Genomic DNA, 24,255 nt, shown 5'->3' on the forward strand with positions numbered 1-24,255 from the left:
GCAATAGCCAGACTTAAACCTGCATTCATAGACGAACAATTACACGTTTCTCCTACTCCAATACAAGAATATATACACTCAGAAACGGACAAATAAATTACAAAAAACAACATACCACAAACAACAACAAAAACTGGTCGAAAAGTTCATTGGCCAAAACATTTCAAACAATACATAACTTATTAAAAAAAATATACGTATAAAACAAAAACGGAATACGTTTCTCTTGAATATATATATATATTTTTTTCTCCCCAGGAGGGGGAGACTTGTTCGAACATGTTTTCCCTTACATATACACACCCACATGTATGCACGCACATACGCACACACACACACACACACACACACACACGCACACACACACACATGCATATACACAACCTCATACACACACTCACATTCATGCGCATACACACACCCGAGCTGTGACGTCACTTCATTTTAAGTGAAAACCAGATATGCGCACCCAGAACACTAACTCCAGTATAAAAGTCAACAAAACCTGTTAACTTCCCTTTTTTCGTCTGGACCAGCATTCGAGCTGCTTAGTCGACGAACCGACCGCGTGTTCCAACGTCACTTTCCCTGCTACTGTAATGTGGGGCAAGCGCAAGTACACTTAATACACTTTCTCTTTCCATGAACTGGATTTTTTTTGAACTTGGACTTTTCTCACTCTATCTCCCCTTCGCTTTGGCCCATCGACACAGACATGTGCGCGACATTCTACTGAGCTTAACCCTTTCTTTCTACAGACGGCTTGCCACTTCGTGTTTCTCTATTGCATTCCCCCCTTTCCTTCCACGAGCGTAGTCGTCAACGGCTGAATGAACACATATTTTCTGTTGGGAAATGAAAGTCTTCAGTGGAAGACTTTCATTTCTCAACAGAAAATAAACAATATGTTTATTTTATTCCAGCATTTGAGTTCTTTGTTTCTTTCATTCAATTTGTTTCATTATTTTTTCTTGTAGCGAGTTAGGGTATTTTATATTCTGGTCCGCAACAATGTGTACGAAAAAATAATTTAGAAAAAAATAATATTTAGTGGAGAAAACAATATAAAAAAATTAAATTAAGTTAAAAGAAAAGAAAAACAAGCACGAAATAAAAGTATGAATCAAATTTACCCCCCCCCCCAAAAAAAAATTCAAAAAAATAAAATAAATACACGCGCGATTAAAAATAAAGTCAGAGATACGAAGAAAGTGGAAGAAAATGCTTTGAGGAAACAATCATAAAAAAAATATGTTTACATTTAAATAAATGTTTTTACAATTATATATTGATACATTTCGATACAGTAAATGTTTTTACAATTATATATTGATACATTTTTATACAATAAATGTTTGTGTTTCAAATATTTTTCTGTTCGGAAAAAAATTTGTTTGTTATTTATTTGCTGCGTTATTTGACCAAAAAGAAATTGGAGTTATCGCCCTCTAACAATAGCCGCCGTAATGATTTTTAAACGATACCCTGCCCTTCCCCATGTTAAGAATGGCTTTCGAAATAATAACGTTATTATTTCAGTGCGGTACCAAAATTACATAAACCGTGTTTTCTTTTTTGTTGTTTAGTAATAACACAAGAATTATTTAAACTAAATTAATTCTTCTAAATAAAATAATTGCTTTCTTTGATAATACGTGTTTTCTTTCTTTTATTTTTGTTTCATAATAACACAAAGTGTTAAAACTAGAGTATTTCTTTTAATAAATATTTAGTTTCGTTTTTCGTATCTTGACTCACTCCGTGATCAAGTTTTTTTTTTTAAACAAGAGATAAAAATAATTTTTTAAAATATTATGGATGTGTATTCTCTTTTAAAGATAATTTCTTCTTTAATAACGCTAAAAAAAATGTGTTTCCAATCGATATTTATCAATAAGGGACCAGTTTTCCTACTTAGCAAAAGGGGGGTACGAGTTTTCCGGGCATCGTGCCATTATATACATTTTGTGCTTCCATAACTGGGTGGACAAACAGTAAAGCCACCTATAGTCAAACGGAGGAAACAGGCTCTCTCTTTCTTCCGGATCACCTATTTCACTCGTGATTATAGGAGGGATTGAAATTTCTTACGAATTTTTTTTACATTTTCTTTTGTGGTGGGTTTTTTTTTTTTTCATTTTCTGCGAACCTAATTTTTGGTCGCCATTCTGAATTTGATTTTGTTTGACCCAATCACTTCATCAAATTCGAAATCAAATTCTAAAGTAAGTATCAGTTGAATGAATTTCTTTTATTCAAAACGTTTTCAATTATTTTTAAAACGGATCAAATTTTAGTTATTCGAAAAATGTATTTGGTTTGAAATTACATTTTATTCTGAGATTTGCTTAAATGGGTGAATTTGTTTAAATGAGGCTTAACAACAATTATTGGGCAATTTCAGTGCTTGTGTAAATTAGTGATATTTTAAACAAACGCATTTCAGACGAAAATATTGCGTACTTACATGTCATGTCGAAATTAGTGTAAATTTTAAAGATTACTAAAAAATAACCGTGCTAATGCAGAGAGTGATCCGCGCTATTTTTTAAATCGTATTTCCACGTTTAATTAAAGTTTTATGATATATTTTTTTTTAATTCAATTGTAAGGTTAAAGTACAGAATAGGTACAAAACACCCCCTCCCCATGTTAAGAATAGCTTTTTAAATAATAACGTTATTATTTCAGCACGGATCGATCACTTTCTGCATGAGTACCAAGATAATTACAAGAAAAATATTATTTAGCCAATTATTGACCTTTATCGTATATTTTAATGTGAAAGAGTTGTGCGAATACTTGTGTATGACAAAATATCTTGTCTCTCTTGAGTCAAATAAAGAGTACACCATTTTTTTAACACAATATATTAGAGAGTGATTGTTGATTTTTGTGTGTGCGTGGGTTAAAAATACTAGGTACGGGCAAAATGAATACCGATGCTCAAAATGTATAAACCTTTACTTAAAAATTCGCCCAAAATCTGGAAATCAACTAATTTTAATTACATTTTCGGGTTTGTATTACTGTACACATAGATTCGAAAAAGTTGTCAAAAAACAAATATATAACAAATAAATGTTACCAAAAGCAAGATAAGTTACTTTTCTACTAAACTGGATATATTTTTTGTGTTTTTATTCAATGTAACATATTTATTCAGTTCGAAAAACATGCAGTGTTTACCGATGTATTGGAAAATTCAAGATGGCGTCTGACTCTCTCTTTAACACGATAAGTTTGGGAAAAGGTGTTATAAATATTAACCTAGACAAAATAGTATTAAAAAAACACCGAATATATGTCAACTTATGTCATAGTAACATATATTGAGCGAATTTTTAACTGTATTTTGTCTAGTTTATTATTTACAACACCTCTTCCTGAACTTACCATGTTAAAGAGAGAGTTGGACGCCATTTTGAATTTTCCAATACATCGGGAAACACTATATGCTTTTCGAGCTGAGTAAACATGTTAAATTGAGTATAACACGGAAAATATATCCAGTTTGAGTGAGATTAAAAATACAATTTTTTTTACATAGGCATCACCACTTATCAAGGGCAAGAGGCCACTCGAGGGTAAGGGTTACAGTGTACAGTTGAAATTAGACAATATAGTAATTGTTAGTAATGGAAATTTGGTAAATTTGTTAACTTATATGGAACGGCTCATCAAAAACTTGTTTACGTTAGACTTGAAGACAACCATATTGTAGTCAGTTGGAAAGCAGGGAAACGGAAGACAATTCTTTGTTCATGGAATCTACGTTTAGGTTTAGGCACAGATAAAGAGCAGGGGAAATTCTAGACAGTGTTTTCTGCTAGACAGGTGTTTCTTGTGAAAGTGTGGTGAGGGGAGGGCATAGATTGGAGTTCAGTTCAGCACTTGCCATGACAATAATGATAAAGCAGAGACAAACTCGCAACATCTCTTCTGTGAGAGAAAGTTTACAGGAAAAGTTTACAGAAAAGGACATTCCCTACGAGGTTACGAAGTCTATTTTGAACTCTATCAAGGCAGGATAAGTCCTTTCTAGCAGCTCTTGCAACAGTACTCCATCCTTGGATGTACCTGGCTCTTATATAGATAGAGAATTGCATCAGCAGTGAGATATCTACTGGATCGAAAGAAGGATCCCACCATTTTTCCAGCGGCGTTGGCAACAGATTTAATGTATGTGTTCCATTTTAGATCAGGAAGAAAGATCATGCCCAGAAGCTTGTCAAAACGTGAGGCCTCCCCAAGACAAGAACCATTCATTTCAGTTGATGTCAGATGGGTATCAGAGCATTGATGATGTAAAGATAAAAGCTTGGTTTTAGATGCATTAAAATTAACAAGCCACTTCTTTCCCCATTGTACCACTTGCTCAAGATCAGAGAAGAGAGAATCGGAGAGAACTTGCTCGTTTATGGTCTTAGATGTGGTACCATAGATGGTAGTGTCATCAGCATATGATGTACGAATGATGTAAAGATGTGATTTGGAAGATCATTAATGTAGCTCAGAAAGAGAGTTGGGCCCAAGATGGACCACTGAGGGACTCCAGTATTAATACTGTGAGCTTCTGATTTCTGCCCATCAACCACTACTCTTATGAACTTATCAGAGAGAAATGATTTAATAATTGAGAAGACATTTCCAGCTATACCGTAGCTGGAGATCATGTGAAGTAAACCTTTATGCTACAACCTATCAAAGGCCTTTGATATTTCAAGAGCAATTGCCCTAGAAAGGAAGCCTCCGTCGAGAGATCTGCTAATCCTACAAGATATAACTGTAAGCACATCTGCTGTAGATCTAGCAAAACAAACCATATCGTGTTTAACTAAGAAGGTTATTTTTGCTGAGATGGTTGATTACTTCTCTATTTAACACAGATTCCAGCAACTTACTCATGACGCACAGGAGACTTATTGGCCTGTACTGAGAGGGAGATGAGCAATCACCTAAATTCTTAAATACAAGGCATACTGATGAGATTTTCCAGGTGACAGGAAGCAATTCTCCTTAAGGCAACATTTAAACAGTTTTGTAAGTATGGGCGCTAGTTCTGGTTGAAGTCTTTTGAGTACTATAATTGGAATAACGTAAGGGCCAGTTGCTTTACTGGAATCAAGGTTTTTGATTAGCTTGACAATATCACGTACAGATATTTGTATATCACATAGTGTGTTTTCTGATACAGGAGGAAATATTGGAGGTTGGCGGCCTTGGTTGCAAAGGGTAGAATTAGCTGCAAAGTTCTTAGCAAAGAGTTTGACTTTGTCTTATGCTGATGAGATTACCTCAGGTTCATTTATGATAGTTTGGATAGAACACCCGCAGGATTCTGTTTGCTATTTGCCAAAACTGGTGGGTACCAAGCTGCTGCTCAGTTACTTTGGACTTGACGGACTGAGCATACAACTCTCTTGCGTTCTTTATTACTTTTTTACAGTGGTTGCTGGCAGTCCTGAAAGCGGCTTTAGTCTCAGTACCTCTATTGCATTGGAAGCAATGGAAAAATGATTTCTGTGCACAATGGCAGCAGCACATTCTGGAGAGAACCATGGCTGGCTGTTAGGTTTTTGCTGGAAATTTTTTGAGGGTATGAAACGGTCAATGTACGGAAGCTATCACAGTAAGCCATAGAGTATCGATATACTGTACGATGGAGAGGTACATCTGAGGACTTATTACATTTCATTTTTATCTTAACTGATGAAATTACTGAAGACCACCAACCAGTCATGTCTGCTGGAATCATAAGAGCATGTTACTTTTGTGGATTAAATTCGAAATTCTGTACAGATTCCCGCGTTCAAAAGGCTGCTGCTGATGGTTTGAAAGGATGCTGCTGATGGTTCAAAAGGCTGCTGCTGATGGTTTGAAGATACATCGACCAAAACAAAAGAATAACACTTCAGTTTCTTTTAATTGCAATCAGCTTACACGATTGTCTCAAGTTCAGTTTTTGCTCTCCTTCTTTTTCCATTAAGGGCTCAATCTTGAATTGTTCTGAGCCAGTGTCGACATCACAGATTATTGATGATACGACTTGTTGGTTAGTGTGACCTCTAACTTCTTGGTTGGTTATTTGATCGCTGCATTTCACCCCTAGAATCATTCTTAGATCCTTGAAATCAAACATATCCGATTTAAAGATGCCAAGTTTTATTTCCATATAAAAGATGAACAAGACGTAGGTGTTATAAAATCTCAATTTAGATCTGCTGGTGAATGTTCAGATTAAATGCTGCTGAGGTCTTACCTATCCTGTTCTCATAAGCTATACCGCTTTCCTTGTTTTGGGAGCTTCCTAAGTAGTTGAAGTTGTCAGCTATATTTAAAAGAAACCTCTATGAAAATAAAGCTGATTTTCATAAAGGCTTTTTTTTTCAACAATAAAATTATTTTTTTTGATAATTAAATAATAAAACTGTTTTATCGTGTAAATTCCTAATTATGTTTTGTATAACAATTATGAATTCCTTTCAAAATTAAAGAAATTGGACTGTATATACTGTATACTATAGAAATTCTGTATTTTAATTTGTATCATGTTAAATTTAATTTGTATCATGTTAAAAAAATTTTACGGTTGAAACAGTAGAAGACATGAGCGACTAATAGAGGATATTGTTGCTTGAAAGAAACTGCTTACCTTGTAGACATGTATAGAAGCATGTTCATTAGCTATTTGCACTTATAAAATATTTCATTTCATTCTCCAGATAATGGTGGGTTGTTATGATCTAATACACAGTGTCTTGAAGCCTTCATCTTGACAGCTATTCTGCGTATCGATGCCACATTATTTGAATTACTTTGAAATCAAATTATTTGTTCAATGTAATCAAAACTGGACATTTAACTTCCTAGTGTTGCTAGAGTTCAAAACTTAACATCTTACATCTGATATAATGGCCGCGTTGTCTTTGTTGTCTGAAAACAAAGAAAATATATAGATATGTATTATAAAAAATAAATACATAGATAAATAAAAACAAATAAAAAAATGATTTTCACTGCACAGGTCCCTCATCTTCATCTATTGTATGTTTTCTTTGACGGGTGTTTTAGTTGGTCCCTTTTTCACTGTTTGATGCAATACAAATTTGATGTTTAACACGACTATATTCTTCCAACTGTTGAGCATGTTTGTTGCTGGAAATTTAATTCTGGATAGTTTTATCTCATCCACTAGCTCAATAACTTGGATATCTTCATCAGTCTGGTTGGTGCTGCTTATGAATCATTGGATGAATCGCACATCCCACTGTGTTTTTGCGAATGTTCATTCTTTTCGGGAGTTGGATATCTATTTCACATGTTGTTGCGCATTATCCATTTACCTATTTCATTCTTTGTATCTACATTTCCATTTGTATCGCTTTAATAATTTGGTTCCAATTAGTCAGATATTTTAATAATTTGGTTCAAATTAGTCAGATATTTTAATAATTTGGTTCAAATTAGTCAGATATTTTAATAATTTGGTTCAAATTAGTCAGATATTTTAATAATTTGGTTCCAATTAGTCAGATATTTTAATAATTTGGTTCAAATTATTAAGTTACCAAAAGTCTAATTCTTAAATTGTGAGTTTATTTGAATTATATTAAGATGTTCTTACAGAGGAGGCAAATTTAAAAAAAATCCACAACTACAGTTTTACAAAAACAGAATCTCTTCCTCAGGGTTCACCACAGTACTGCATGATTGATTCCCTACAGACTACAACATGGTCGTTTATAAATCTAATGTAAACACATATCTGTCATCCTTTGTCTCGCCCACTCTTTATCTGTTTCTTTCTTTCTCTCTCTATACATATACACACACACGCATATATATATACACACATATATTACACATGCATATATATATATATATATATATATATACACACATATGCACATATATATATATGTGTGTGTGTGTGTGTATTACAAAACTCAAATTTACATCCAAATATATTCATCGTTATCTGAAACTTGCTTATTTAATATTCTGTTTTATTTGAGCTTTCTCTTTATTAAAAATCTATTCTTAAAATTAAGTAGTATAATGTTTTCACAAATTACTTTAAATTGTTGATATGCCAAAATGGCTGTGTCTTTATAATGGAAATATGTATAAGTGTTTAGTGGGGTCCCGTTTGTTGGGCTGTACACTGACTATGCTCGTGACTTTTGTTGGTGGATTTGAAGTTTTTTTTTAATGTTAGAAGGCTATGCAATGCAAGAAATGAAAAGTCAGAAAAGGATGAAAAACCAAGTGACTTTCTATAAATTTACATTTTTTTTATTTTTGTTATTTTTTTATTTTTGTTATTGCATTTTCATCCTAAACAAGGCAAAGTGTCACTTTGATGTAAGGGGCTATTATCTGGGGCATAATTTGCAGGGATACTATGTAGGGAGTTGAGTAGCAAGATGTCTGTTTACATCAAAGTTGAACTTCGGCATGTCAGTAAAGTCAGAGAAGCAGGAACCCAGAAGGGAATTCGAGAGTCTAGCAGTCATCTAGGGATTTATACTGTGTAGAGATTTTGCTGCTTGTCGAGTTTATGTCAGGGGGGGGCACAAAAGCTTGTAATTCGTCAGAATATCCACCATTAAAATACTTGTAAAACAGAGGCATGCAACATTTCGTCGATGGGACAGCAATTGAAGCCTAGCTGATAGTGTGGGACCTATTAGGTTAGCAACTCTCTTTTGAACTCTGTCTAACAGGGAAAGTCGATGCACCAGCCCAAATGTGGAAACAATACTCCATACATAGATGAATGGTGGCCTTGTAGAGGTACAGGATACTCTTAAGTGTAAGTAACTTTCTAACACGGTAGAGAGAGCCCACATTCTTTGTAGCAATGCCTTCAATGTATCTGTTCCAACTCATGTTCCCTGTAAACATTAAGCTGAGGAGTTTGAATGAAGTATTTTCACGTAATATATCATTAGCCATGGTTAGGAGTGGTTGAGCTCGTTTCTTGTAGTTATTAAAGGAAAGAAGTTTAGTCTTGGCAGCATTAAATGTAACCATCCATTTTTGTCCCCATTCCATTACAGATTGGAGGTCTTCCTCTAGTGTTTCTGCCATTGGATGCATGTTCATTTGTTTCCCCCTCATGTCTGTTATAGAGCATAGTGTTGTCAGCAAATATACATTTCAAAGACAATTTTATCAGGTCATTTATGAATATCAGGATTTATATCATTGTTTTGACATATGACCATCGAGGATAACCTGGATTCTTATTTAAGAAGGATTTAATTATATTAAGTATTTGTCCAATAATACCATAGAATCTGCTTTTGATGAGAAGATCATCATGCCATACCCTGTCAAAGGTCTTAAATATATCTAGGGTTACTGCGCTAGCATCTCCTGCTTTATCCAGTTCATGGTATATATGTTCAGAGATTACTGTTAGGACATTTGCAGTAGAATGGACTTGTCTTAACCCATACTGTTGGTTGGACAGAAGTTTAACAGCTGTGAGGTGCTGGGCTAAAGCTTAATTAATTATGGACTCAAATATTTTGGCAAAAAGAGAGAGGAAAGTAATAGGGTGATATTTAATGTCAGTTCTTTCATCAGATTTCTTGTAAACTGGTACAACAGAAGCAATTTTCCAGCAGTCAGGAAAGCAAAATTTATTAAAGCATTTGTTGTAAAGTTTGAAGATAAGTGGAGCAACCTCACTGGAGCATTTTTTTTTAATAGTACATCAGTGATAAGATCAGGTCCACATGATTTTGAGGTGTCAAAGTTTTTTATGATATGTACCTGAGAAGAGGTGATTTTCAGATCATCTAGTGTGGCTTCTGTCTGCAGTGGAAAATCTTGGAGGGAGTTGTTTGCGGGGACTAAAGTAGAGTTAGAGACAGACTGATGGGCAAGCATGTTAGCTTTCTCTGTGGCAAACAACTTCAAAATTGTTAAAGAGTGAGGAATTGTTTATTTACTACAGATTTTACAGAAGTCAGGAGTTCCTAATTTCTGCACTTCAATGCGTTTTTTGGTGGTTTTGGTCTATTCTCTCTTAGCTGTGGCTATTTCCTTCTTACAATTACTTATAGTTTCTGTATACTTTTGTCTATTTGTACTGGATATATGTTGGATAAATCTGTGGTATGCATGCTGCCTTTGAGCAATGGCAGCTGCACAAGTAGAAGTAAACAATTAGGAAGAGTGGGGTTTGCTATAGAACTTACATGTGCTTCAATTGCCACTTTGAACCATTTATTGGTCTCATTTGCACACTGTTCAGCGAGAAAAGATATTTCCCCATGGAGCATCTCTGATGTGATTCCTGATAGTATCACAGTCAGCTTTATTGTAGTACCTTGTCGTTTTGAGCAGTGGCTCTTCAACTTGGGGTGGAGAATTTAGGGTTATGTATATCATTATCACAGCATGATCAGCATTCCCAAGAGTGCAATGTGCATTTGTTACAAACATCCTCAGGAACTCAGAAATGTGAGGCTTGCTGGTCCTGGCGATCTGGAAGACAAGTCAGAGACGTTACTTTCTGTGTCAAGGAATTATATAGTTAAAGAAAAGTTATGTGTGATGCTACCAGCTGTGTCCATGTAGTTAGAAAAGCCAAGCCAATTACTGTGGTGGACATTAAAGTCACCAAATACTTTTATTTTGGCACTAGCATCTAGAGAGAGTACAACATCTATGTTGTCAGAGACGTGATTTATTAGAGTACAGTCTTAGGTCTAGGGAGAGCAATAATGAAAGTATAAGTAGCTAACAACACTATGTTGTAAAGTTAGTCTAAATCACATGAAGGCCTGGTCTTCTGATTCTTGTTTAGATTCTCTAGTCATGGGGAGGGTGTTACAAATATAGACTCCAAGTCAGTGCATGTTTGTGCCAGAGTCCTTATAACAAAGTTGAAGATAACCAGACATGTTACATGTAGGAGGAGTGCAAGTTAGTTTCACTTAGCGCTATGATATTTGGGGAGTTTGCTAGGAGAAAGGATTCTATATCGTCTAAGTGATAAGGCAACGGATATTTGTAAATGCAAGCCTCAAGAAAGGAGGTGAAGTGTTGTTCAAGTGTTTGTCTGGTTTAATCGTTATTTTCGATTGAGTTGTGATTTTTATAATTTAAGTTTAGGGTGCTAGGCAAAGTCGATGTACATTGCCACCACCATGCCACAAAAGTAGACCATCAGCCGACTCCTCATCCTCAGGAATGTGGCCTTTAGAAGGCCCACCAGAGATGAGTGCAGTGTCCCTTTCCATGTGTGATATGGCAGTACAATCATTCTGATATCATACAACTGATGATAGAGTATGTAATGAAATCAGTATAATAATCTTGATATTAAATGCATTGTTTGTAATAAGATTTGGAGCAGATGGACTTTAATTTCTCATCCATTTTTGTATTTATAATCAGTAGTAAACAAATATGCTACATTAAACACAAGACTTGAATAAATATCTTGGCATGAACTTTTATGCTGCAAACGATACTCGAACAGAGTAGTGTAAATTTTGCTGTGAATGTGCACGTTATTTTTATTATATATATATATATTAATTTAAAAAAAAAAAAAAAAAAAAAAAAAAAAAAAAAAAAAAAAAATGTATATATGTAAAAAATAAAATATTTTTAACCTTTATATATCTAATTTTAAATAAATAAGAATGTAAATATACAAACTACTAACTATAGTGGGGGTGATAAGTAGTTAAATGGATTAATCCAAATCTTATAAATACAAGACTGATAAATTAAAAAATTAAAAAATGTATCCATTGTAAATGTGGAAATTGATGAATCGCACAGGTAAGAAATTCATTTTTATACTATGAAAAGGTTAGTAATTACAATTAAGAATAGGAAATTGGGAAAAAAAAAAAAAAAAAAAAAAAAAAAAAAAAAAAAAAAAAAAAAAAAAAAAGTTTTTGTAACTTGTCTTCTTCCTAAGATTAAGGGTGGTGGTGTTTGATCAACACTGCTGGGGAGCCATGATGTAATACACTGTTTTGTTTTTAAATCCCCGAAACAGTGTTTCATGGTAAACAACTGATGATCCCTTAAAAAAAAAAAAATATAAAAATTGGTATTATAGTAAATTTGAGAGTTGATGCAGTGATTGCAGGTGATTAAATGACTTACTGACTAGATGTTTTTTTTAATGAATGATAAAAAAAAAAATAATTTTTTGTGTGGTTTCAAATGTTATAAACTTCAAAGACTATATATATATATATATATATATATATATATATATATATATATATATATATATATATCCTAAAGTGAAGTTTATTTTATATCTACATTTATTTTATTTTACAATTTAGAAAGGTTTGGATTTATTTGAAATTTTTAATTTCTACTTCTCACTAATACATAATTTACACAGGTCGTCTAAATGTACTAGCCTAACGTAATATTCTCTATTATTCATCTTCTTTAAGCTCCCAATGCTAGTGATTTTTTGCTTTTGTAGTTATTGTATGTTGCTTTAATATATAAGGTTTTGTTATTCCTGAATGTATATTGTGGCTTTGGTTAAGCCGTTATTCATAGTGAATAAAGTGCATACAAGTTCTACATTTCCTTTCTTTTCATTATTAACTTTCTTATTCTATTTCCACTGTCGCTATATATATCTTAGTAACTAATAGTTATTATGCTTTAATCATTGCCGAAATTACCACGGTGATGATAGGGCCTGATTGGACTTTGGACTCATATATAATGAATTGGCGTTATACTTTAAATAAGGTTTGTATGTATTTTTATTTAAGTTGAAAGCGACATCGAAAAAGCTAGTTATATTCATGTTAGTAAATCCAGTAAAGTTACAAAACATTTGCTAATGTATCTCTGTTATATGTGTAATATATAAAGCTTTAATGACGTATTTTGTTTCCTCGACACAAAACAATCAAACGATTTACAGCTGAGGATTCATCTTTTGAAGCGGTCTTTTTACACATTTATTCAAGATAAATAAGTTGTGCCTGTAATAATTCACATTAATTTCTAGAAGAACATTTTAGATGACTGGTAGATATCTATCTTCAGTATTTTTTAAGGAAAAGGAAAACTCTTATATAAAGCCTAAGATCTACTGTTTGCTTTGTCCGTGGCAATCATTTGTACAGAAAAGTATGAATGCTTCTATAAAGCCTCTTTCATTATAAACATACCATTAGAGTGGATTTTGGACAACTTATCGAGTAAGACTCATATATTGAAATTAATAGGAGACTCCATTTTTATGAATGATGAATTTTAACACTCAAAATCAGGAGTACAGATTTCTAAAATTGTATAAAATCTACTAGTGTTTAATTTTTTTGCTGCTCTTATGCTAGTTATATGACATTTGAATTGAAGTCTATGAAGTAGACTATGATTTGTAAGTTATTGTGTCAATGTGTATATATGTACTTTTGTTCAGATATATAGAAACACAAATTATTATCTTTTAGTTGACTAGAATTATAATTGAACTTTAGCATATTTAGCTATGACTTTTGCTTCTGTATTATAACTTTATAATAAAATTTAAAATTTGTGAAAGTAATTAATTTTCAGTATAGTTCTCATGTGTTGATATCAGTTCTAGATTCTGGTATGAATTAAATTACTTTATTATGAAAAAAAAAGAAAACATTTTTCTGTAGTAAAACAATAATGAAAGCAATAACTGGTATTAAAAGTTGCTTATTGTACCCTGGATAGTTTCGGATTCAACCTTCATAGTTGTGTTTAAAGAATGCGGAAAGTGGAGAAGTAAGCATATCAATGAATATGTGTTGATATTTTTATACCTGAAAAATTTCCTTTAAATTGTAGCATCTGACCTAAATCCAGTAATATGCATAAACCTATGCTAATGTATCTGTATTGTATGTCTAATTAAAAAAAATGAATAATATATTCTTTTTCATTGACAGATAACAGTAAATTGGAGATGAAATGAAATCAATTCAAAAGTAATTTTAAAGCTGCAAAATATTCATCTTATGAATTCCATTCAGGAATAAACATGGAAACATTGACTGAAGAGAAACCTTATTCACCTGATGTGTGCACAAGCACTTCGGATTCAGAAAACCATGTAGAAGTTCCGACTAAAGAAAAACCTTTTCATTGTCAAGAATGTGGATCTGCATTCATGAGAAATGCCGATTTAAAGCTACACATGCGCATACACACTGGAGAAAAACCTTACTGTTGTAAAGTTTGCGGTTTATCATTTGTGCGTAATTATTCTTTAAAAATTCACCTGCGGACACACACTGGTGAGAAACCTTTTTCTTGTGAAGTGTGTGGTTCTTCATTTTCACGCAATGATAACCTAAAAATCCACATACGAGCACATACGGGTGAAAAACCTTATTCTTGCAAAGTATGTGTAGCTGCGTTTTCTGATAAATCAAGCTTAAACAACCACATTCGTACGCATAGTGGAGCGAAACCATATTCCTGTCAAATATGTGGTGCCACATTTTCAGAAAATGGCAATTTGAAGAGACATATGCGAATTCATGAAAATTCTCAAAAAACTGAGAAACGTTTTTCTTGTGAAATTTGTGGAAGTTCGTTTTCATGGAATTCATCATTAAAAATCCACGTCCGAACGCACACGGGAGAGAAACCATATCATTGTGAAATTTGCGAATCATCATTCACAGACAGTTCTAGTTTGAAGCAACATGTACGAACACATACTGGGGAAAAACCTTATTCTTGTAAAGAATGTGGAAGATCGTTTTCAACGAATGCTCTCTTAACCCGACACATTCGAACACATAGTGGAGAAAAGCCTCACATTTGCAAAGAGTGTGGAGCAGGATTTTCAACAAGTTTTCATTTACGTCGACACATGCAACGACATTCTGGCCATAAACCTTATTCTTGTGAAGTGTGTGCAGCTTCGTTCACAACAAATTACAGCTTAAAACAACATTCGCAACAACACAGTGACGGGAAACTTTATTGTTGTAAAGTGTGTGGCAATGCATTATCTTCCAACTTCGCTTTAACACGACACTTACGTATACATACTGGAGAAAAACCATATTGTTGTGAGGTGTGTGGGAACTCGTTTTCTGATAATTCATCACTAACAAAACACGTTCGTGTACACACTGGAGAGAAACGTTATCCATGTCAGGTTTGTGGATTAGCATTTTCTGAGAGTTCTTCCTTAAAAAATCACCATCGTCGAAAACATTCTGGTGAAAAACCATTTCATTGCGATATATGTGCATCTTCTTTTGTAAGAAATGCTGATTTAGTAAGTCATGCACGAACACACACGGGCAAAAAAAAGTATTCAAGTAACGAATTTCGATCTGCAATTTCTGGAGATGCTAGCTTAAAGCAAGCATTTGTGATTCACACTGGAGAGAAACGTTATTCTTGTGAGCTGTGTGGATGTGCATTTTTTAGTGAATCTAATTTAGAATTGCATTTGCAAATACATACCAGAGAGAAATATACTTTGCAAATAAACAAGGTGAACCTAGACAAAACAATTATTAAAGACTCAGCCACTTTCTCTTCATAAATTATCTTAAGCTGCACGACACTACCTCATGTTATGATGTTTGCTCTGAACTGTGAAGAAAATTGATACAGAGATCAACCAGCAATCAAATTATTTCAAAGCTTTTTTGGAATAATTATATGAGGAAAATTCTGTTTATTCATATTCAATATAAATGTGGAAATTATACAAAAGTAAAACGTCATAGTAAATCTAAATCATTAGAAATTTTTAATATGTGGAGATATTTAAAAAAGATGTAATGGTTAATCACATATGAAAATCATCTTCCCTTACGGGATAGTATATCTGATATAGAATTTTTTAGAAAGCGTTGATAGTAGACTAGAACACACACATATATATATATATATATATATATATATATATATATATATATACAAATAAGCAACCTAAGATATATCTATATATATACATATATATATATATATATATATATATATATATATATGTGTGTGGCTTCCTTCAGTCTTCTATGGATACCCACTATAAGGGTGCCTGCAGAGTAAATTTGTATGCCAAGAATCGCACAGTCTCCAACCAGGTCTGAGTTGCATACCAGTGGCAAGTGTATGTACAGGATGACTGGAAACAATGCCGAGATGAGCGGAGAGCACATACAGCACCTAGAATTCCTAAATTGTCATCCATCTGGTACCAGCCAGGCTCAATGTTGCTTAACTTTGGTGATCTGGCAAGAACCGGTGTGTCAACGTGATGATAAATATTCTAAAGAACAGCATAATTGCATTGGCACACTGGTTCTGAAGTTAAGTCGCAATCAGCCTTGACAGTATCAGATGGGTGACCATTTGGAAAAGCTAGGTGCTGTATGTACTAAGCTGAGACATACAAATTTACAGATTGGTATTTGGGGGCACATTTAATTCACTGGGATAGATGTACCCCCATTTTCTGTTAAGGTATGCATCTAGGAGAAGAAATAAAACTGATGTAAAAACCCAAGGTTTACTGTTTACTCTGTCACCAAAGATTAATGGTTGTACAAAAATGTGGTTGGTTCTGCACGAAACTGTAACCATTAAAAAAAATCATGTATAGATTTCTGAACAACTTAGTTGTTGTGGCTCATACGTCAAAATCTATGGGAGGCGTCTATTATAGCAAAAAATTAATTCATAACTTTAATATGTTAAACAATATTTCTCACTTTTAGTAAAACATTATGTTAACATTTGTTCGATTTTTAAATTCCTTTCTAAAAATGTAAGATGGGAGGCCGTTATAGTTGTTCAGACACTATCTTATGTTGTGTAATACATTCTTAAATTATATTTTTATGAAGTTTAGTCTGGACCGATATACGGAGTACCCCCTTAGTGCTTTGAATAATATCAATGCAGAGAATCGACCAAACAACATTATGCCAAATATTTGCTAAAAAGGTTATCTTGGAAGGTTCTGTATACTGGCTCGAAAGGGGATTTCACTTGTAAAATGATAATGATTATTCTTGTGGAATTTTAAGTCTGGCTGAAAAAAGGGGAAAAAGAAAATAATCTGTCCTTGTTGGATGAAGCAAGTTTTAACGGACTTGATATATAAGTTATATAAGCTAGAGATACAATTGGTTATAAATAGTAGACAAGAAAACCATTATATATATATATATATATATATATATATATATATATATATATATATATATATATGCTGTAACATAGAATATTGAGCGGTATTTTTTTCCTCAAGATCTCACAGAAAATATTTTTATATCAAAAAGTGTAAAAATATTGTAAATATTTCCAAAAGAAATTATAGAAATGATAAAATTGAACATTTTCTTTTTGTTTTCTTATCTGGTAATACAAGAAGTGTTTTTTTTTTGGGGGGGGGGATAACAGAAGAAGTGTTAAAACTAATGTAATTTTACAAAAAAATTCATTTTTCCTGTCATGCTTCTGTTTCATTCCATAATCAACGATATCCACTCCTGGGAGCGTAATTCTTCTGAGCAGTGATTTTGGAGATGAATCCAAATACTACAAACTTTTTAAACCTTTGCTAAAAAATCTGCTGATATCGAATATACTGTATACCGAGATCAGCAAATGACAAATTACGCACACATTTTTGCTTTATACAATTATGCTTTAATCGATTGTTTCCCTTTCAATTTTACTTTTTTTTTTAAATAAAAGCCAAAAGTTAAGATCTAAAAGGAAAGAAATGTATTTTTATACGTGAAAAAAAAAATGTTTTCATGGCAGCTAAGAAAACCCGAAAATTCAGGTCAACTTGAAATTTGAATAAATTATTCATAACATCCCTAAAAAGAAAAATATTCGTATTCTGGAACTAATTCAAAGATAATTAGTAAAGTTACTTCTTAAGATATTTAGAAGAACACCTACTTTTTACTAAAAATTGCATAATTATTTCCAAAAGTGAAATTTTAGTAATAAAAACGGTCTTTATTTAATCATAATAAATGCCTATTGACATGCGGAATTTGTGTGGGAGGCTAAAATATCAAAAACTTTTATTTTTAAATTTATAACTTGACACATTATGCATTAAATTCTGTATTTTTGAAGATTACAAAAAACGTGCACTAATTTAAGTACCTCTATTTTATTGTGATAACTATAATGTGCTTATTAGAATATTTTCAACGTCTACAATGTAAATTTTATTTTTATTTTAAAAGTTTCATATTTAACTTGGTATTAGTTTAAATTCAGAAACATTTTTAACACTAGTCAAGAGTTTTGTTGGCTAAAAAAATGCTATTCATGTTGAATTAAAATATTTTGTAAATTTTATACGCATGATTTATTCTTAAATGTGTTGTAAAAATTAATTCTTTTAACAAAAAAGCGAATTTCAGATGTGAAAAAGTCAATTCATTGATTTCAGTGACAATTCATTCATTGAAAACAAAAGTGAAAACAATTATTTATTAACAATTAAATAGAATACGCCATGTTGTATGCAAATCCAGACTGATTTTATGTTTTTACCGATGCTGTACATCCCACTTCTCCAAATAAATTGTTATTAGAAATCATCCAAGTAAAATAAATTGGGTCTTTAATTTTTTTTACTTTAAGAAAAAAATTAAAGATTATAAAAAAATTCCTATGCAGACGTTTACACCCTGATGCATACGAGGGAAGTATTAGAATATCACATTTAAATTTTTCTTAGAAATTATTATCATAAAAACCACATGACATATTTTTGTCATTATTTTTTAGTGGATAAACAATAATTACTTTCATGATAATATAGCTAGTTCCTAAAATGAATTCTTCGAGATCTATTTATAAATGGAAGAAAGCCTAGTCACTGAAAAATAACGCTGTGGCTGAGGTAGAATGAGCAAGATCAAACTGTCGGGCTGTTAATAATAAATGAAAGCTTTTTATACAAAAGGATTAGAAAACGTAAAAACTTGCATTGAAAAAGAGAAAAATAAGAAACATGATTTATTCTGAAATTTAATATATTTAATATTAATTTTACAAAAGAAGAACGAGAATTAATTCAACAAGGAAAAGTTGTTTTATGAAACAACTTTATACAAATAAACATTTTGCTTGATGGGGTTAAAAAACAAAATTGTTTATTATTTACTTAAAATTGCATTTATAAAGTAAAAAAAATGAACATTTATTTCTTATATTAAAACATGAATGAACATTTATTTCTTATATTAAAACTTGCATATAAATTAAAAAGCAAAATACAAGAATTGTGTAAAATTACTTATGTTTGAAGAAGATATTCAAATATTGCAAAAACTAAATTATGAATTTTGAGAAATAAATAATTAAAAGAACAAATTAAAATCGAACGATAATTTTTCAGAACGAAAGCAAACAATAATTTTTAATAAGATTGAACGATAAATAATTTTAATTTAAACAAACAATAAATGAATTTTAAATGAAAACGATTAAAATCTAAAGTTACATATGTAAAAATGTATCTTTTTGAAACCAAATTAAAATTTTTTTTTAATTTACTTCAAATGGGTTTTTAAATTTATTATCGTTATTTTTTCAGCAAGGTCCTTATGCCACATCAATAGCAAAAATGTATTAATTTTGCAAGTGTAATAACGCCTGTGGAACTGTCTTCCGTTTTCAATCTGATTGTCTTCAAGTCCAACATAAACAAGTTCTTGATGAGCCGTTCCACTTAAGTTAAAAAATTTACCGAATTTCCATTACTAACGATTACTATATTGTTCAATTGTCTACTGTACACTCTTTAACCCTTTTTTTTTTTTTTTTTTTTTACAAGGGTGTCACCACTTATCAAGGCCCAGAGGCCACTCAAGGATAAGGGTTAATAGGTAGACATTAGTCATTGTGATTTTAGCATAGTAAACAGTGGGAATTTTGAAACTTGGATTACTTAGGGGGACGATTCAATTAGAACTTGTTCACATTGGACTTTTTCTTTTTTTTTTTTTTTTTTTTTTTTTCATAGGTATCAACTCATTATCAAGGTCAAAGAGGCAACTCAAGGATAAGGGTTAAATAATGTACAGTAGAAATTGGACAATATAATAATCATTAGTAATGAAAATTTGTTAAATTTGATAACTTATATGGAACGGCTCATCAAGAACTTATTTATGTTAGACTTGAAGACAACCATATTGTAGTCAGCCGGAAAGCAGGAAAACGGGAGACAATTCCACAGGCGTGCAGTTCTAATAAAAAAGCTTTGTTCATGGAATCTACGTTTAGGTTTAGGCACAGATAAAGAGTGGGGGGAATTATTGATAGTGTTTACAGCTAGACGAGTGTTTCTTGTGAAAGTTTTGCGAGGGGGGACCATAGATTGAAGCTCAGTCGAACACTTTCCATGAAAATAACGATACATCAGAGACAAACTCGCAACATCTCTTCTGTGAGATAGAGGTTGCAAGGAAGAGAAAAGGACATCTCCTACGAGGCTACGAAGTCTATTTTGAACTCTATCAAGGCAGGCCAAGTCCTTTCTAGCAGCTCCTGCCCAGATGTGGCAACAGTATTCCATCCTTGGACGTACCTGGCTCTTATATAGATAGAGAATTGCATCAGCAGTGAGATATCTACTGGATCGATAGAAAGATCCCACCATTTTTCCAGCGGCCTTGGCAACAGATTTGATGTACTTGTTCCATTTAAGATCAGGAGTAATGGTCAATCCCAGAAGCTTGTCAAAACTTGAGGCCTCCTGAAGACGAGAGCCATTCATTTCAATTGATGCCAGATGTGGATCAGAATGTTGATGATGTAAAGAGAGGAGCTTGGTTTTAGATGCATTAAAAGTAACCAGCCACTCCTTTCCCCATTGTACTACATGCTCAAGGTCAGAGGAGAGAGAATTGGAGAGAACTTGGTCGTTTACTGTCTTAGATGTACTACCATAAATGGTAGTGTCGTCAGCATAAATGTCTACAAATGATGTAAGGATGTGATTTGGAAGATCATTAATGTAGATCAGGAAAAGAGTTGGGCCCAGGATGGACCCCTGAGGGACACCGGCATTAATACTGTGGGCTTCTGATTTTTGCCCCTCAACTACTACTCTTATGAACCTATCAGAAAGAAATGATTTAATAATTGAGAAGACATTTCCAGCTATACCATAGCTAGAGATCTTATGAAGTAAACCTTTATGCCATACCCTATCAAAGGCCTTTGATATGTCAAGAGCAATTGCCCTAGAAAGGTTACCTTATACTCGAATGGTCTCTGGGCCTAGATAAGTGGTGATGCCTATGTAAAAAAAAGTAAATAAATAAAAAATAAAAATTGTTGATGCAAAAATATCAAAATTATTTGAGAATAATTATAATTATACAGTTTTTTGTTATGAGAATATGTTTGTATTTCTTAACTCGAGTTATAACTTTTATTCCTTATCTTTTATTTTGATTTCATTGTTTCTTTTTAATAGTTTTGAGCTTTTCTCATTTTGATAAGTTTTGCTTTGTTAAAGATTTACTCTTTGATAACATAATTATTTATATCCAACAATAATATAAAACATTGGTTTACTATCACAACACATTATCTCAGCTCAACGTGTATCTCGTTTACTCTAATAACAAAAACAAATGACTTCCATCCTTTCAATGTAGACGCAATAATACAAAAAGCATACACAACCATAACAACACCAAAAGAGTACGAATTCAGAAAGTTATTTTCATTTAAAGTAGACATGCTACAATTTATTATTTTCATTTAAAATAGACATGCTACAATTAATTATTTTCATTTAAAGTAGACATACTACAATTAATTTTCATTTAAAGTAGACATGCTACAATAATCATATAAAAATAATATCAAACTATTTGTAGACATGCTACAATAATCATATAAAAATAATATCAAACTATTTGTACCTATTTACTAAGCCTCCCCACGGGACAGAGTTAGACACCAGGGTCGTTTTTTAACGTGGAGAAAAGGTACAAAAATAAAAATTGTCTCAGTCGTGAAGGATTTCTCCTCCACCGAAAGAGAACAAGAAAATGAAGTGCAGCATCTGAAGAACAGATATTCAGATACTACACTTTGATCTTGATCAAAAGGCTACAAACTATTTGTAGACATGCTACAATAATCATATAAAAATAATATCAAACTATTAAAGTGGCTAGCATTATAATTGACATTACCAAATTATTCAGCGTTATTATTCACAATAACTCCATTACTATAAAGTCGTAAATAAAACTCAATACTAAAAGACATTATTGGAGACACGGCGAGAATAATTAATGTCTAATAATGCTTTGACGAATCAGATTGAAAATTTTTATATGAGAAAAATGCGACGAGAGAGACATGGAATTTATATTGTAAAACTGAATGAAAAGCGTCTCATTTTAACGTTCAATAACAGCTTTATTATCTTCGTTAGTTTGTGTAGAGAAAGGGTTAATTGTAGAAGAGTTTCTGTGACGTTTATTAAAGTTTATTTATTATGTTGAAAGGCAGAAGAGTTTATGTGTGTGTGTGTGTGTGTGTGTTGGAGTCATGGTCCATAGCCCTGAGAGATTATTTGTCTGCTTCAAGTTGGAAGCATGAGTCATGAAAAATTAGAGACAATCCTGTAGAATGAGAAAAAGAGTTTGTGTGTGTTGCAACTGCTGCATTTGAGTTCATGTGCGGAAGTCGCCATGTTAGTTCGTTTGTCTTGGTCAAACCAAAGGCCAGGGATGGTTGTGTAGCGTCCCACGTGAGTAGTTGGAGATTAGTCAGTGCCAGATAAAGATGTCTTTAGTTCAAGTGCCAGGAAGAATGAGAGAGAGGGGGGGGGGTTGCCATAGTTTAACCTTTATGCACTTTGTTATGTATTCAGCTCGCCTGAGAGATATTGTCTGATTGTGAAAGAAAGTTGACTGCAACAACCAATCAGCAATGATGTTAGAAAACGAAACATTCAAAATCTTAAACTGCGAGTTTTTGCTGCTGTTTGGATTTGTTTTGGTCGAAACCAAGAAAAATAGTGTTTCCAAATAAAATATTCTTTTTGTGTGACCATATATGTATATCTGTCGGTGACAATAAGTTTGTATGTCAGAATTAGTATTTCATCGACTGATACTTTTAAATAGTCAGGGATTTTGAATTTGTCCGTGTGTGAAAATACAGAATGGAACGATAAAAAGATAGAAAAGATGACATGATTCCATTTCCTTTTGACGAAAACCGGTTTTCTTTTTTGTTGCAGAACATCTACTAGTTGGCTACTTGCTTAGAAATGTCAATGCGATAGAGGTTATGGTCTTTGGTGTAGTTTCAAGTGAGGGTCACATCATGCCACCTCACATCTTCAAAGTCAGCTTAAACGTCAACACCAAAGTGTATCTAAATGTGCTGAAGAATGGGTTGATCCCCTGGTGCAATAAGGTGGCCGTTGACAGACAATGAGGGTGGCAGCAGAACTCAGTGGCAGACCACAAGTCAAAAGAGACCGTCGGGTTTACTTCAGAAGGAGTGCTAGGATTTTGTACCCTTCTCTCACTGCCCCTCTTTTCCTCTGACCTGAACATAGTGGACTACTTTGTCGAGGACATCACCAACATGACCTCCCACAACACCAAAGCCAGCCTGATCGCCACCATCGCTTATGGAAAAGGCACGTCTCAGTTCTGGACCAATATCAAGGTGGTGACTGAGGCAGGAGGCAGCTACATTGAATACATGTCAGCTGCATTTCAAAACAAAGTTACCTGGATAATGTTTTTCAATAAAAGTGTTAATAAAGTGTTGTTTTTTTAGGGCGACAACTTTATCGTTCCCCCTGTAGTTTTGTCAAATCTGCTTTAATGGCAACATGAGGCTTGTTGCTTTGACCATGTTCAAAGTGTTTTGTAGAATTTCTGTATACAATTTCTTTAAATTTGAATTGTTCCAGTGGAATTTGGAGAAGTAGTTGCTGTCCTTCGTTGCTAAACGTTGGTGACGCATAGTTTGTTGCCAATGTTATTTCAGATAACTCTGGTGAGTTTTTGTGAAAAAGTAAATGTTTCGAGTTGTCGTTCCATGTAGGTTATATTGAATGGCTTGTCGCCAGTAATAGGCTATGGGCCCAAAGGTCAAAATCCCTCTAGATTTTTGATTCTGTGACCTCGGTTGGGGGTGGAAGAAAAAATGGTGTCAAATGAATGCCAATAGACTCCTGAACATCATATTTTTTTTCACAAGCACAAATGT

General features: G+C 32.9%; 1 protein-coding gene across 1 annotated transcript; it reads left to right on the forward strand.

Moving 5' to 3' along the window:
- The first annotated feature begins 1,984 nt into the window (after positions 1–1,984).
- Positions 1,985–17,208, forward strand: LOC145269324 (uncharacterized). Its single transcript, XM_080125023.1, has 2 exons — positions 1,985–2,225; positions 13,941–17,208. The coding sequence occupies exon 2, from the start codon at positions 14,033–14,035 to the stop codon at positions 15,557–15,559; it is 1,527 nt and encodes a 508-aa protein (XP_079981149.1). The 5' UTR covers positions 1,985–2,225; positions 13,941–14,032; the 3' UTR covers positions 15,560–17,208.
- Positions 17,209–24,255: the final 7,047 nt, after the last annotated feature.

Source organism: Euprymna scolopes, chromosome 45 (assembly GCF_053919585.1).
Source record: "Euprymna scolopes isolate OS-2025 chromosome 45, ASM5391958v1, whole genome shotgun sequence".
In the NCBI taxonomy this organism is placed as follows: Eukaryota; Metazoa; Mollusca; class Cephalopoda; order Sepiida; family Sepiolidae; genus Euprymna; species Euprymna scolopes.

What these genes read in the sequence shown, in the direction of transcription:
- LOC145269324 (XM_080125023.1), top strand. Translation starts at nt 14,033, where the DNA reads ATGGAAACATTGACTGAAGAGAAACCTTATTCACCTGATGTGTGCACA.